The sequence below is a fragment of the Pelodiscus sinensis genome, chromosome 3 (assembly GCF_049634645.1).
Source record: "Pelodiscus sinensis isolate JC-2024 chromosome 3, ASM4963464v1, whole genome shotgun sequence".
In the NCBI taxonomy this organism is placed as follows: domain Eukaryota; kingdom Metazoa; phylum Chordata; order Testudines; family Trionychidae; genus Pelodiscus; species Pelodiscus sinensis.
In genome coordinates this window covers 172,756-185,586 of record NC_134713.1, presented here as the reverse complement: position 1 = coordinate 185,586, position 12,831 = coordinate 172,756, and the positions used below count along the sequence as shown (strand labels likewise).

General features: G+C 66.1%; 1 protein-coding gene across 2 annotated transcripts in view; it reads right to left on the bottom strand.

Annotated features, from left to right (window-relative positions):
* KIF3C (kinesin family member 3C) overlaps positions 1 to 12,831 on the bottom strand; it is a 39,399-nt gene that overhangs the window by 16,502 nt on the left and 10,066 nt on the right. For both annotated transcript variants that reach the window (XM_075923196.1, XM_075923197.1), the window contains exons 2-4: positions 5,854 to 5,955; positions 3,716 to 3,838; positions 2,660 to 2,778 (exon numbers count right to left, since the gene is read on the bottom strand). In XM_075923196.1, coding sequence (XP_075779311.1) covers positions 2,660 to 2,778; positions 3,716 to 3,838; positions 5,854 to 5,955 — 344 coding nt within the window. The remainder of the gene's footprint in view (positions 1 to 2,659; positions 2,779 to 3,715; positions 3,839 to 5,853; positions 5,956 to 12,831) is intronic.

Below are 12,831 nucleotides of genomic sequence, written 5' to 3'. Positions count from 1 at the left end.
CAGACAGGCAGTCAGGCAGACGGACAGACGGAGCAGTCAGGCAGACAGGCAGTCAGGCAGACGGAGCAGACGGAGCATAAGGACACAAGAACGGCCGTACTGTGTCAGAGCAAAGGTCCATCCAGCCCGGTGTCCTGTCTGCCGACAGCGGCCAATAGCAGGTGCCCCAGAGAGGGTGAACCAAACAGGCAATGATCTAGCGATGCCTCCCCTGCCATCCATCTCCGCTCTCTGACAGACAGAGGCCAGGGGTCCCATTCCCTGCCCAGCCTGGCTCAGAGCCATTGATGGACCTAACCTCCATGAATTTATCCAGCTTCTCTTTAAACTCTATTATAGTCCTAGCCTTCACAGCCTCCTCTGGCAAGGAGTTCCACAGGTTGACTACACGCTGTGTGAAGAAGAACTTTCTTTTATGAGTTTTAAACCTGCTCCCCATTAATTTCATTTGGTGTCCTCTAGTTCTTCTATTTAGGGAACTAATAAATAACTTTTCTTTATCAGCCCTCTCCACACCACTCATGATTTTATAGACCTCTATCATATCCCCCCTCAGTCTCCTCTTTTCTAAGCTGAAAGTCCCAGTCGCTTTAACCTCTCCTCATATGGGACCCGTTCCAAACCCCTAATCATTTTAGTTGCCCTTTTCTGAACCCTTTCCAAGGCCAAAATATCTTTTCTGAGGTGAGGAGACCACATCTGTACACAGTTTTCAAGATGTGGGCGTACCATAGTTTTATACAGGGGCAGTAAGATGTTCTGGGTCTTATTTTCTATCCCTTTTTTAATGACTCCTAACATCCTGTTTGCTTTTTTGACCGCGGCTGCACACTGTGGGACATCTTCAGAGAACTGTCCACGATAACTCCAAGATCTCTTTACTTATTAGTTGTAGCTAAATTAGCCCCCATCATTATTTACTTATTCCCACTTATTATTGTGGGAATAAGTAACTAACTTTTCTTTATTCACTGTTTCCACACCAGTCATAAATGTACAGACCTCTAGCATATCCCCCCTCAGTCTCCTCTTTTCTAAGCCAAAAAGTCCCAGTCTTTTCAATCTCTCTTCATGTGGGACCCATTCCAAACCCCTCATCATTTTTGTTACCCTTCTTTGAACCTTTTCCAATGCCAAGAGATCTTTTTTGAGATAAGGTGACCACATCTGTACGCAGTGTTCCAGATGTGGAAGCACCGTGGTTTTATACAGAGGTAATAAGATATTCTCGGTCTTATTCTCCATCCCTTTTTTACTGATTCCTAACATTCTGTTTGCTTTTTTGACTGCCGCTGCACACTGGAGTCCGGACAGCGGCGCTGGCCAGTGTCTGAAGGCAGTGCTTCCACTCCATATCGCCTGGTTCACACAGCCCGGGACTGCCTGGGACCAGTAGCTACAACATTGCACAGGCAGATCCTGTCCCTAGCTACCCGCAGGACACTGGCGTAGTTTCCAATGTGGCACGTTCTAGGACACAGCCCCCATAAGGGTGACACACACCTTGCTCCCAGGTGCATGGCCCTGCATTTGGTGGTACTAAAATGTCAGCTGTTCAAATGAGCCTATATTACCAAGAGATCCAGGTCGAACTAGAGCAGGGCTCTCAAACGTCATTGCACTGCAACCCCCTTCTGCCAGCAACAATTACTGCATGAGCCCTGGAAGGGGCACTGTCGGGGGAGCTGAAGCTCAGCCCTGGGCAGGGGTTCCGTTAGGGGGTGCAGCTCGGGCTTTGGCCCCAGTCCCAGGCCCCCCGATGTCTAATGCCAGCCATGGCATCCCGACTGACTGTCTGCGAACCAGTGGTCCGTGTACCTGGGCTGTCCACACGACTAATTAGTGCTCCACCAACGTTTGTGGCATCTAGAGATTTTGCCACGAGTGATTCGATGTGTTTCCCAGCAGTGCCGATAAAGATATTGACTAGCTTTGGGCCTCGAACAGATCCCCCATTACAAACAGCCCCTGGGAGGAGGGTTCCTCATGTACAATTACACTTTGCAACCCTTCAGTTAGTCAGTTTCTAATCCATTGTGCAGGGCTCCTCTGATTATGTATGATGCTATCTTGGAAAATCAGAAAATTGCCGGGGACTAAGTCAAATGCCTTACCGTTTCAGGCTATTGTATCCCCACGGTCACCTTTAGCGAGCGAACGTGGGACCTCATCGTAACGGAAGAGTAGGTGCGTTTGGTGAGCCCTACAGTACTTTCCAGAAAACCGTTCCGAGTGGCATTAATTACGCCACCCCCCTCCATTTTGTACGGGGCGAGACCCACAGCCGCCTCTCGCTGTCTCCCCAGGACTAACATCAGGCCTGCAGCCCTGCGTCTACCTTGCTTAACCCATTTACTCTCCTCAAATATTAGCACCATGTTCGGTTTTCCCACCCTCCGGAACCTCCCAGGGTTCAAGGTTTGGGGAAAGGAGCAGCCCAGTCAGGCTCAGAACGCTCCTTGGCCAATTATTTTCATACTCTTGGAGACGTGACCCAGCCCTGCAGATTCAGATCCGGGTCTTTTACTAGCTGCTAAGTACCATGCTCCATGCTTCACGATCCCCGTAAACATTGCCCCTCCTGCGTCCTTCTGCCCGAACGGTACGGTGGCCGCAGGGCCTGTCTCGTGCACATCCCACGAAGGGGAGCAGGACTCACTTGAGTTTAAGTTCCCGTGTCTGTTCGTTTTGGGCTTCCTCCAGGTCCTGCCGCACCCGGATGTACTCGTCATGCTGGTCCTGGATCTCGGCCTTCACAGCCTGCAGCTTGGCGTACAGCTGGGGATGCCGGCAAAGAGCCTGTTAGAGTCGGCCCAGGTCATGGCGGCTGAGGTGTGGCCCGAGGCCTCGTCCCGGGTGAAAGGAGCCGTGGGGCCCGGAAAAGGGGGTCTCCCAGGTGCAGCGCTGAGCCCCACGGAGCGCTCGCGGGTGCCCTGCCGGCGGCAAAGTGCCGCGGGCCATGCCGCTCTTACCAAGGCGAGTCTTGCGGTGGCCTGGGGGCAGAGCTCAGCGGGTAGCACTGGAGTGGCGCTGATGGAGACCGCCGGGCTCTAGCGCTACCTCGATCTGGGGGCCCGGGGTGCCGCCAGGCCCCCATGGGCATCCCTGCCCCCCAGGCGGAGCTGCCTGGCGCGCTGAGGGGAGATGTGACTCTAGGCAGGCACCGGGAACGTCTGACCCCCAAGCACCACGGGCTCAGGGCCCCGCTGCTGGGACGCCGCCAGGGCCTGACCCAAAAGTCTGGCTCTCGGCTTCGTGCCCTGATGCCATGTGGGGTCCCCAGGGGCCTGGTGTTTGGCTGCAGAGGCCCTGGCAACCCCAAAACCAGGCCTAGTCCAGTTGCCTGGGCGAGGCCACGCGCAGATCAGGAACCCGGCCCGCCCGCTCAGCCAGGGCCTTCGCCTCGTGGCCATCCAGCACGATGGGCAGAGAAGGGCAGCGAGCAATGGGGGCAGGGCCGGGGGGAGGGGTGGCAAAGGGGCGTGGCCTTGTGTGAGTGGTAGGATGGGGTGCCTTGGGGGGAGGTGGGGCAGGGATTGGGTCTAGGGAGGCAAAGGGGCGGGGCCTTGGCTGAGTGAGTGGCAGGCCTTGGGGGGAGGTGGGGCAGAGCCGGGGTGTCGGGGGTCCCTTATGAAGGTCCTGGCGACCCTCGATCCTGCTGGGGCAAGGCAGCCCCCCAATCACTGCACCGGGCCTGGCCCCCGCAGCCTCTCACCTTCTTCAGCTTCTTGGTCTTGATCTCCACTTCCTGCTGCAGGGACGTGAAGGTCTCCCGCAGCTCCATGGTCTCCTCGTCCCGCAGCAGCATCTCCTGCTGCATCTCCCGCTCCCGGCGCTTCTGCAGCCGGGAAAGACCCAACCCGCCCGGCAGGCCAATCACAGCAGGGCCAGCCGCCCGCCCCGGGAGCATCCCACCAGCCCAGAGCATGCTGGGTAGCTCTATGCAAATTACCACTGGCCAGGAGTGGCTCGAGGGCTGGCTGGACGCGGGGGCTGGAAGTCGCTGGCTCTGGTGACGTGTTGGGAGCCTGTCACGTTACTGGATCTTGAGGGGAGCAGCCAGATCACTGATGCACCCATAGGTGGGGGTGTTGGCCCCAAGAATGGTATAGAAGGGGGCCATGTGGGGTGTTGAATAGAAGCTCACTGTCTGCTGATCCTGTGTGCGCTAGTCATGTGGTTGTATAATGTCTGTGTGTGGAGTTAGGAATCTGTAATCTGTGTGGATACTGGATATTTCCCTGCATGTGGTTGAGCATTGGGCAGAGCCCGGCCTATGGACATGCTAATTAGTGAGGCCCTGTGGGACAATGGCACTCAATGGGCCAAGGACACACCTAAAGCAGGAGGGCGGAGGCCTAAGAGCTGCAGCAGAGAGAGGCTGAGGGCCAGGTGACCGGCTGCGGCCAAGGAGAGGCCAGGAAGGAGGGATAAAGAGGCCATGTGGCTGACTCCATCTTGGTCTTCAGCTCAGCACTTCATCCCAGAGGCAGCAGTGCAGGGATCGAAGAGCCAGGAAGAACTGTGAACCCATCCTGATGCTAGGATGTGCAACAAGGACTTTTAAACCAGCAGCTGTAACATCTCTGCTAGAGCCTGCATCGAGAACTGGGAGATTCGGTGCATGTAACGTACTATCCTTTAACAACCTCACTCTCAGGCTTTTCTTTCTTGTGGTAATAAACCTTTAGATATAGATTCTAAAGGATTGGCCCAGCGTGATTTGTGGGTAAGGTCCAGAGGGTAAATTGACCAGGGATCTGTGGCTGGTTTCTTGGGACCGGACAGAACTTGTCCGGGGTAGGTGGGATTGGGTGCTAGGACCCCCCACCTGTGTATGAGGCCCGGGGCCATCTGGGGCACGGATATTGCTGGGGTGTCGGAGGGTTTTGCTCGTGAGGCTTCAGGCAGGTGGCTGAAGCGCTCTGTGGGACTGGTGTGTGGCCTGTTTGGAGAGGTCTCCAGCCTGGGGGCTGTAAGGAGCCCTGGATCTGAGCAATTCGCCCTGAGCGGACGCCCTCAGCTGTGCCCAGACCCGGCCCGGTCTGTCACAGAGCCCCTCTCCAGGGTGATGCCCACGGGTCAGCCAGCCCGAGCCCCAGCGGCCTTCGCTGCCTGGCCCAGAGCCCAGGGCTGCCGGGGTGGGTCACAACGCAACCCGCGTCCTGTTCTCTGCCACGCTGTCTCCTGGTGCCCTGCTGCGGCGAGCCAGGGACAGGAAGGCGCAGGCAGAGGACGGCTTCTGCCCTCCCACCCTGCCTCGGCAATGCCGTGGGACCCGCGATGCCGCCTGCAGGGGCCCAGTAGAAACACAGCGACGTGCAATCTGGTTTGCAGGGAATTCTGCCTTGCCAGGGACATTCTGCTGGGTGCCCATCACTGTGAGATCTGGGCGCCGTCCATGGGGAACTGGCAACGCTGTGTGTGCAGGAGCAAGACGCCTAACGCTATTGCTCGGTTACCCGGGTCACGGGCTCTGCAACGTTCACCCAGGACCACGAAGCTTCACGCACATTCCTGTGACATGCACAGCCGAGGCCACTGAGGTACCACAGCTCCAGCTCCAGGAGGTTGATTTAGCCAGTCTAGTGAAGACCCACTAAATCAACCGCCGAGGGTGCTCCTGGGAGGCGTGAGAAGCGATGGAAGCGTTTGCTCCCTTGGCCTCCCCCCATGAAGCTCTAAGGGACGCTGGCTCCAGAGTTTGTCCCTTTACCCGACCCCCTGGGTCTCGGACAGAGCCAGCCGGATTCTGGCAGAACCAAGGGGCAGCCCGATGCCAGGAACGGTGCCAGCAGCAGGCTGTGGGACCCGCGGAGCAGCGCCAGCCCCCCTCCAAGGCAGCGTCTTTACCTGCTCGGCTATCTCCTGCCTTTTCAGCTCCAGCGTCTTCTGTTGCTCGTTCGTGTGGTCCATGATGTTCCTCCCTCCGATCAGCAGCTTGCTCTCCATGGCCTGGGGAGGCGGGGAAGGGTCAGACCATTCGCCCGCGTGCACATGCAGGAAGAGGGTACGGGGCGCCCGCCCGGTGGAGTGGGAAGCGGAGGGGGCCGGGGGTCTTGGCAGAGGAGAAGGCGGCCTGAGCGCTGGGCTGGCCGCGGGGGGCTGGGTTGGGCCGAGGGAGGGTGGCTGAGCTCCCCGGGGGCGCGAGGGCCTGGCCGTGGCGCTAGAGCGCACAGGCAGGGTGCTGGGCGGCCGGGAGCCAGCCTGGACGGGGGCAGGGCAGGAGACAGGGCAGGGCTGGCACAGGGAACCAGCCGGTTGTCGGGCTTTTCGTGTCCTGGGCGAGGCAGCGCTCGGGGAACCCGACGGCCTCTCCCCAGCATCTCAGCAGCTTCCGGCTGCTGCTGCGCCCCACGAGTTCCTCGCCGAGCCGCCTGGCAGGGGCAGCAGCCCCGGCCTGTCTGCGGGGAGGCAGGGCTGGGCCCCAGCCTGGGGACGCGGTCGGGCCCGAGCCGTGTGGCGCACGAGCCGCTGCACAAGGCTCCGGAGAGGTGCCGGGTTCAGCGCTACCAGGCAGCCGGGCGGGGCGCTCACGGGGGGCGTGGCCAGCAGCAAGTGCAGCGAGCTCGGCGCACGGGGGGGCAGGACCCCTCAGCCACGTGGGTCCCGGGGGCGCCCGCCCGCACGGGCTCCAGCTGCAGCGAGGCACCTGGGGGAGCCCGGCAGCGCTTGGGGGGAGGCTCAGCGAAGGAAATGACGGCGGGCGATGGGCGGCCCTGCAAACCCCGCTGCCGGGCCCCTGCACGTGCCCAAGCGCCTCTCCCACCCCGCCAGCTGGCGGCTCCCTGTGGCTGTCAGGGCGCCCGCGCTCCGCCCCAGAAGTGGCTGCATTTGAGCGAGGGGCTGGCGAAAGCCCCAGGGAACCCTTTCCACTGGCCCCCGTGCAGGGAACTCGGCGCCAGCCGGCTAGATCCAGCTCGACACTCGGTGCCGCTCGCCATGGGAGCCTTCGCCTCGCTCTGCCGCGGCCCGAGCGGCTGGGGTCCGGGGCAGGAACCCCAGTGCCTCAGGCCTGTCTCTCTCTGCCCCGCTGCCCGCGAGCCAGCAGCTCCCCCGCCCAGGCCCTGCCCTGGGCCTGCAAGGCCCCGCCATGGAGACCAGCGGCCCCAGAGGGCGAGGCCCTGCGCCCCCTTTCCCCCTACCCTGGGCCTTCCAGGTCCCTGCCGTGGGGCTGGACGGGACCAGTGGCCCCAGAGGGTGACGCCCTGCACCCCTTTTGCCAGCCCTGGAAGGGAGCCCCCCAGGAACAGGCCACAGTGGCTGCAGGGACAGCTCCGCCCCTCACCAGACCCACACAGCCCAGCCCCACCCAGCAGTGACAGCCACAGGGGCAGCTCTCGTCCCCCGCCTCTGCCCCCTCTCCTCCAGCAGGGCCCTCCCCCCACCAGCCTTCCTGGGGGTCTGCGCAGGGCCGGAGCCACCGGGCAGCCAGCCCAGGGCAGGTGCTCCGTCAGGTCGCTGGGTTTGTGACAGAAGGGACAGGAAGGCCTAGTGGGTAGCGCCCAGGGCTAGGCAGGGTGAGGCCAGCGTGCGAGGGTGGGGGGAGGGTCCATGGCTGGGGCTGGTTTCACTCCTGTTAGCAGGGACCCGCCTGGCTCCTCGCTGTGCGATCACCGAACGCCTTCCTGCCCCCGCCAGCAGCCCCTCCTCCCCATCGGCATGCCACAGGGGGCTGCCCTTCCACCCCCGTCCCGCCGGCAGCTCCCTCCCACCCTGCCCACCCTCACTGGCAGCCCCCCCATGCCACATGGGACTACCCCCCCCCGGGCTGCGCTGCAGGAGTCTTCACGCAGGGGCACGAGGAAGGAGCTTTCAGAGGGAACCCTCCCCACCCGCGTCCCTGCCGCAGGTCCCAGGCCTGGAGCGGGGTGAGGGGCGCCGGGGGAGTGGTCCACGCCTGCCCGGGCGATCCCTCTGTGCCGGGGCCAGGAACGGAATCACGGCGCCTCCGAAGGGCAGCCCCAGCCTGCTCCGGTTCCTGGGGCTCCCTGTGGCGTGGCGGGGACCCCGGACCCCAAGGGACTCTCGGGCGGCCAGTCGAGGGGAGGTTTGCTGGGCCCCAGCGACACCGCGCAGCGCAGGGCCAGTGTCAGCGCAGGCGCCAGGGCAGAGCCGTAGTCCTCTCGGGGGGGGTTCACCCCCCTCCTCGCTCCCCTGGCCCAGCCCCCGCCTGCCCGGGAACAGTCGGGTCTCCCCAGGCGGCTAGGCCAGGGCACGTCCGCAGCGAGGCAGCCGGCCTCACACACCCCGCAGCCGGGGGGACGCAGCAGCAGAACCCCCCCCCGCGTCCCGTCTCCCCCTCCGGACCGAACTGAGCAGGGTCACTGGCGCTGCCCTTGGCTTGGGCCGTCCCGCGGGTGAGCCGGGCCCGCTTCTCCCACAGGCACCGGGGCGGGGCCGACACGAAGCAGGGTCCCTGGTCCTGGGGGAACCCCCCTGCCTCGCTAGGGGGCAGGGCCACGGCGCCGGGGGGGCGAGTAGCCAGACCCACGGCCACCAGGGCGTCTTTCTTCCCCGTGCGGGTCGCCCTGCTCAGGGCCCCAGTGTCTCTATCGCTGCCTCCGGAAAGGCTCCTCTACGCTGGGCCGGCGCCTCCCGTCTCAGGCTTCCCGCGCCCCGGCCGTATCCCCGGCCAGGCAAAGGCCTGAAGCAGCCTCAGCCGCGTGCGCCGGATCCCCCGGTGCCCCGCCAATGGGACGTCATGGGCCAGATGCAGCACCCTGGGGCGATGCTTTTGGGGACCCGGGGGGAGCCATTCCCAGACAGGAACCCCCACTCCCACAGGAACCTCGGCTGGCCACCTCCCGCCAGGGCTGAGCTGCGCCCAGGCCAGTCCGGACCCTCAGCCTCTGCACGGAGGGATCCGCCTGGAATTCCGCAGGGGGACCCTGGATCCCAGCCCTGCTGAGCCCGGCCCCCGGGGGCCTCGTCTGCCGGCGTGGGGCCCCGCGGCCCCTGCAGGGAGCCCTCCCCATGGGCTGGGCTGAGGGCCCCTCACTGGCTCTGGGTTGTGAGCAGGGCCCTGTGGGGTCCGTCTGGCCACTCCTCTAGGTTGCCCCCCATCAGCTCCTCCATGGGCAAGTGCCGGGGACCCCCACTTCCTTGGGGCCCTCAGGCCCCCATTTCAGATGCACCCGGGCTACGGGCGCCTGGAACGGGGCCCCGTCTATGCCCCTCCGCCCCCGGGGCCCAGAAACCCGTCACCTCCCTGCCACCCACCTGCAGGGCCACCAGGCTCCGCCGGGGCCGCCCTGCCCCACCCGGTACACGGAGACACCCGCCCTGCAGTGCCCGGTCTCCCCGAGCAGCTGGGCTGAGTGGCCTCCCCTGGGAGCTGAGGGCAGCCTGCCAGCCCCCTCCCCTGGGGCAGCCTGTTCCTCCCCCAGCCCCAGCCAGTGAACCCCGGAAAGTCTCGGGTCGTGGGGCCTGTCCAGGCCTTTGGGGCACCGAGCCGGTTTGGGGCCCCTTTGCGCACAGCGATGGCAGGTCAGGCCCAGTGGGTCCCCTCGGGCCAGCTGCTCCGGCCTGGTCCCGGCTGGGGATCGCTGGCCCCCCTTCCTGGGCTCGCCCCGTAGGTGCTTCCCCCGGTGGCACAGTCGAGAGCCGGCCGGTCGGACCCTGTGAACTCAGCAGGCGGCTTCCCCGCGCCGGGGTCCTCCGGCTTCCTGTCCTTCAGCCACAGCCTCACTTCATAGAACCGCCCCAGCTCCTCCGCGGTCTGCCCCTGCCCCGAGCCCCCCCCGGCCGTACTGCACCAGGCAGGAGGCCAGGTCTCCCCCGGCCCCTCCAGCGCCCCCGGAACGTCTTCCTGGACGTCTCGGGTGTCAGCCCAAACTCGTGCAGCAGGGCCTGTTTGACCCCTCCAGTGCCCCGGCTGCAGACTCTCCAGCTGGCTGAGCACCCTGCGGCCTCCTGATGCAGCAAGGGGGGGAGCTGCCGGCGCAGATCGCAGGCTCGCTCAGAGGAGCTAAAACTCGTCCATGTCCCCACGTCCTTACGCTGGGACAGCACGAACCTCTCAAAGCGACCTGCAGTCCCGGCCCCCGGGGCCCCTCCCCAGCCACTGCCGCCGGAGCCCCTCGGCTACTCCGCTCTGCCACAGCCCACGCTGCGGCTGCTCCCCACAGTCCTCGCGCTCCTCCTCTTGTGCCTCCAATTCCTTTAGCCGCAGCTCGATCTCCAGCCGTCGCAGCTCCAAGGGAGAACCCAGCCAGGACAAACTGCGGCTGGCAGACTGCTAGCCGGCGGGCACCGCGTCTGCCTGGCAGACTGCCAGCCGGCGGGCACCGCGTCTGCCTGGCAGACTGCCAGCCGGCGGGCACCGCGTCTGCCTGGCAGACTGCCAGCCGGCGGGCACCGCGTCTGCCTGGCAGACTGCCAGCCGGCGGGCACCGCGTCTGCCTGGCAGACTGCCAGCCGGCGGGCACCGCGTCTGCCTGGCAGACTGCCAGCCGGCGGGCACCGCGTCTGCCTGGCAGACTGCCAGCCGGCGGGCACCGCGTCTGCCTGGCAGACTGCCAGCCGGCGGGCACCGCGTCTGCCTGGCAGACTGCCAGCCGGCGGGCACCGCGTCTGCCTGGCAGACTGCCAGCCGGCGGGCACCGCGTCTGCCTGGCAGACTGCCAGCCGGCGGGCACCGCGTCTGCCTGGCAGACTGCCAGCCGGCGGGCACCGCGTCTGCCTGGCAGACTGCCAGCCGGCGGGCACCGCGTCTGCCTGGCAGACTGCCAGCCGGCGGGCACCGCGTCTGCCTGGCAGACTGCCAGCCGGCGGGCACCGCGTCTGCCTGGCAGACTGCCAGCCGGCGGGCACCGCGTCTGCCTGGCAGACTGCCAGCCGGCGGGCACCGCGTCTGCCTGGCAGACTGCCAGCCGGCGGGCACCGCGTCTGCCTGGCAGACTGCCAGCCGGCGGGCACCGCGTCTGCCTGGCAGACTGCCAGCCGGCGGGCACCGCGTCTGCCTGGCAGACTGCCAGCCGGCGGGCACCGCGTCTGCCTGGCAGACTGCCAGCCGGCGGGCACCGCGTCTGCCTGGCAGACTGCCAGCCGGCGGGCACCGCGTCTGCCTGGCAGACTGCCAGCCGGCGGGCACCGCGTCTGCCTGGCAGACTGCCAGCCGGCGGGCACCGCGTCTGCCTGGCAGACTGCCAGCCGGCGGGCACCGCGTCTGCCTGGCAGACTGCCAGCCGGCGGGCACCGCGTCTGCCTGGCAGACTGCCAGCCGGCGGGCACCGCGTCTGCCTGGCAGACTGCCAGCCGGCGGGCACCGCGTCTGCCTGGCAGACTGCCAGCCGGCGGGCACCGCGTCTGCCTGGCAGACTGCCAGCCGGCGGGCACCGCGTCTGCCTGGCAGACTGCCAGCCGGCGGGCACCGCGTCTGCCTGGCAGACTGCCAGCCGGCGGGCACCGCGTCTGCCTGGCAGACTGCCAGCCGGCGGGCACCGCGTCTGCCTGGCAGACTGCCAGCCGGCGGGCACCGCGTCTGCCTGGCAGACTGCCAGCCGGCGGGCACCGCGTCTGCCTGGCAGACTGCCAGCCGGCGGGCACCGCGTCTGCCTGGCAGACTGCCAGCCGGCGGGCACCGCGTCTGCCTGGCAGACTGCCAGCCGGCGGGCACCGCGTCTGCCTGGCAGACTGCCAGCCGGCGGGCACCGCGTCTGCCTGGCAGACTGCCAGCCGGCGGGCACCGCGTCTGCCTGGCAGACTGCCAGCCGGCGGGCACCGCGTCTGCCTGGCAGACTGCCAGCCGGCGGGCACCGCGTCTGCCTGGCAGACTGCCAGCCGGCGGGCACCGCGTCTGCCTGGCAGACTGCCAGCCGGCGGGCACCGCGTCTGCCTGGCAGACTGCCAGCCGGCGGGCACCGCGTCTGCCTGGCAGACTGCCAGCCGGCGGGCACCGCGTCTGCCTGGCAGACTGCCAGCCGGCGGGCACCGCGTCTGCCTGGCAGACTGCCAGCCGGCGGGCACCGCGTCTGCCTGGCAGACTGCCAGCCGGCGGGCACCGCGTCTGCCTGGCAGACTGCCAGCCGGCGGGCACCGCGTCTGCCTGGCAGACTGCCAGCCGGTGGGCACCGCGTCTGCCTGGCAGACTGCCAGCCGGTGGGCACCGCGTCTGTCTGGCAGACTGCCAGCCGGTGGGCACCGCGTCTGTCTGGCAGACTGCCAGCCGGTGGGCACCGCGTCTGTCTGGCAGACTGCCAGCCGGTGGGCACCGCGTCTGCCTGGCAGACTGCCAGCCGGTGGGCACCGCGTCTGTCTGGCAGACTGCCAGCCGGTGGGCACCGCGTCTGTCTGGCAGACTGCCAGCCGGTGGGCACCGCGTCTGTCTGGCAGACTGCCAGCCGGTGGGCACCGCGTCTGTCTGGCAGACTGCCAGCCGGTGGGCACCGCGTCTGTCTGGCAGACTGCCAGCCGGTGGGCACCGCGTCTGCCTGGCAGACTGCCAGCCGGTGGGCACCGCGTCTGCCTGGCAGACTGCCAGCCGGTGGGCACCGCGTCTGCCTGGCAGACTGCCAGCCGGTGGGCACCGCGTCTGTCTGGCAGACTGCCAGCTGGTGGGCACCGCGTCTGTCTGGCAGACTCCAACCTGTCTCCTGTCTCAGAGCCTGAAACACTCCCGGGGGGGTCTGATTGCTCCTGGCCAGGACAGGATCCAGGCCCCTGGACGGGTCACTCTCTTCCAGCCGGGCAATCAGCTGGGCACGGCCAGGCCCCTCTCCTTGCACCGCCCCACGTCTGCCTTGAGTCGGGCGTAGGCCTCTCCCCGCCGTTCCCCAGGGCAGACTCACCGGCCGATGCTGCCGCGCCCCACGACTCCCAGGGAGAACC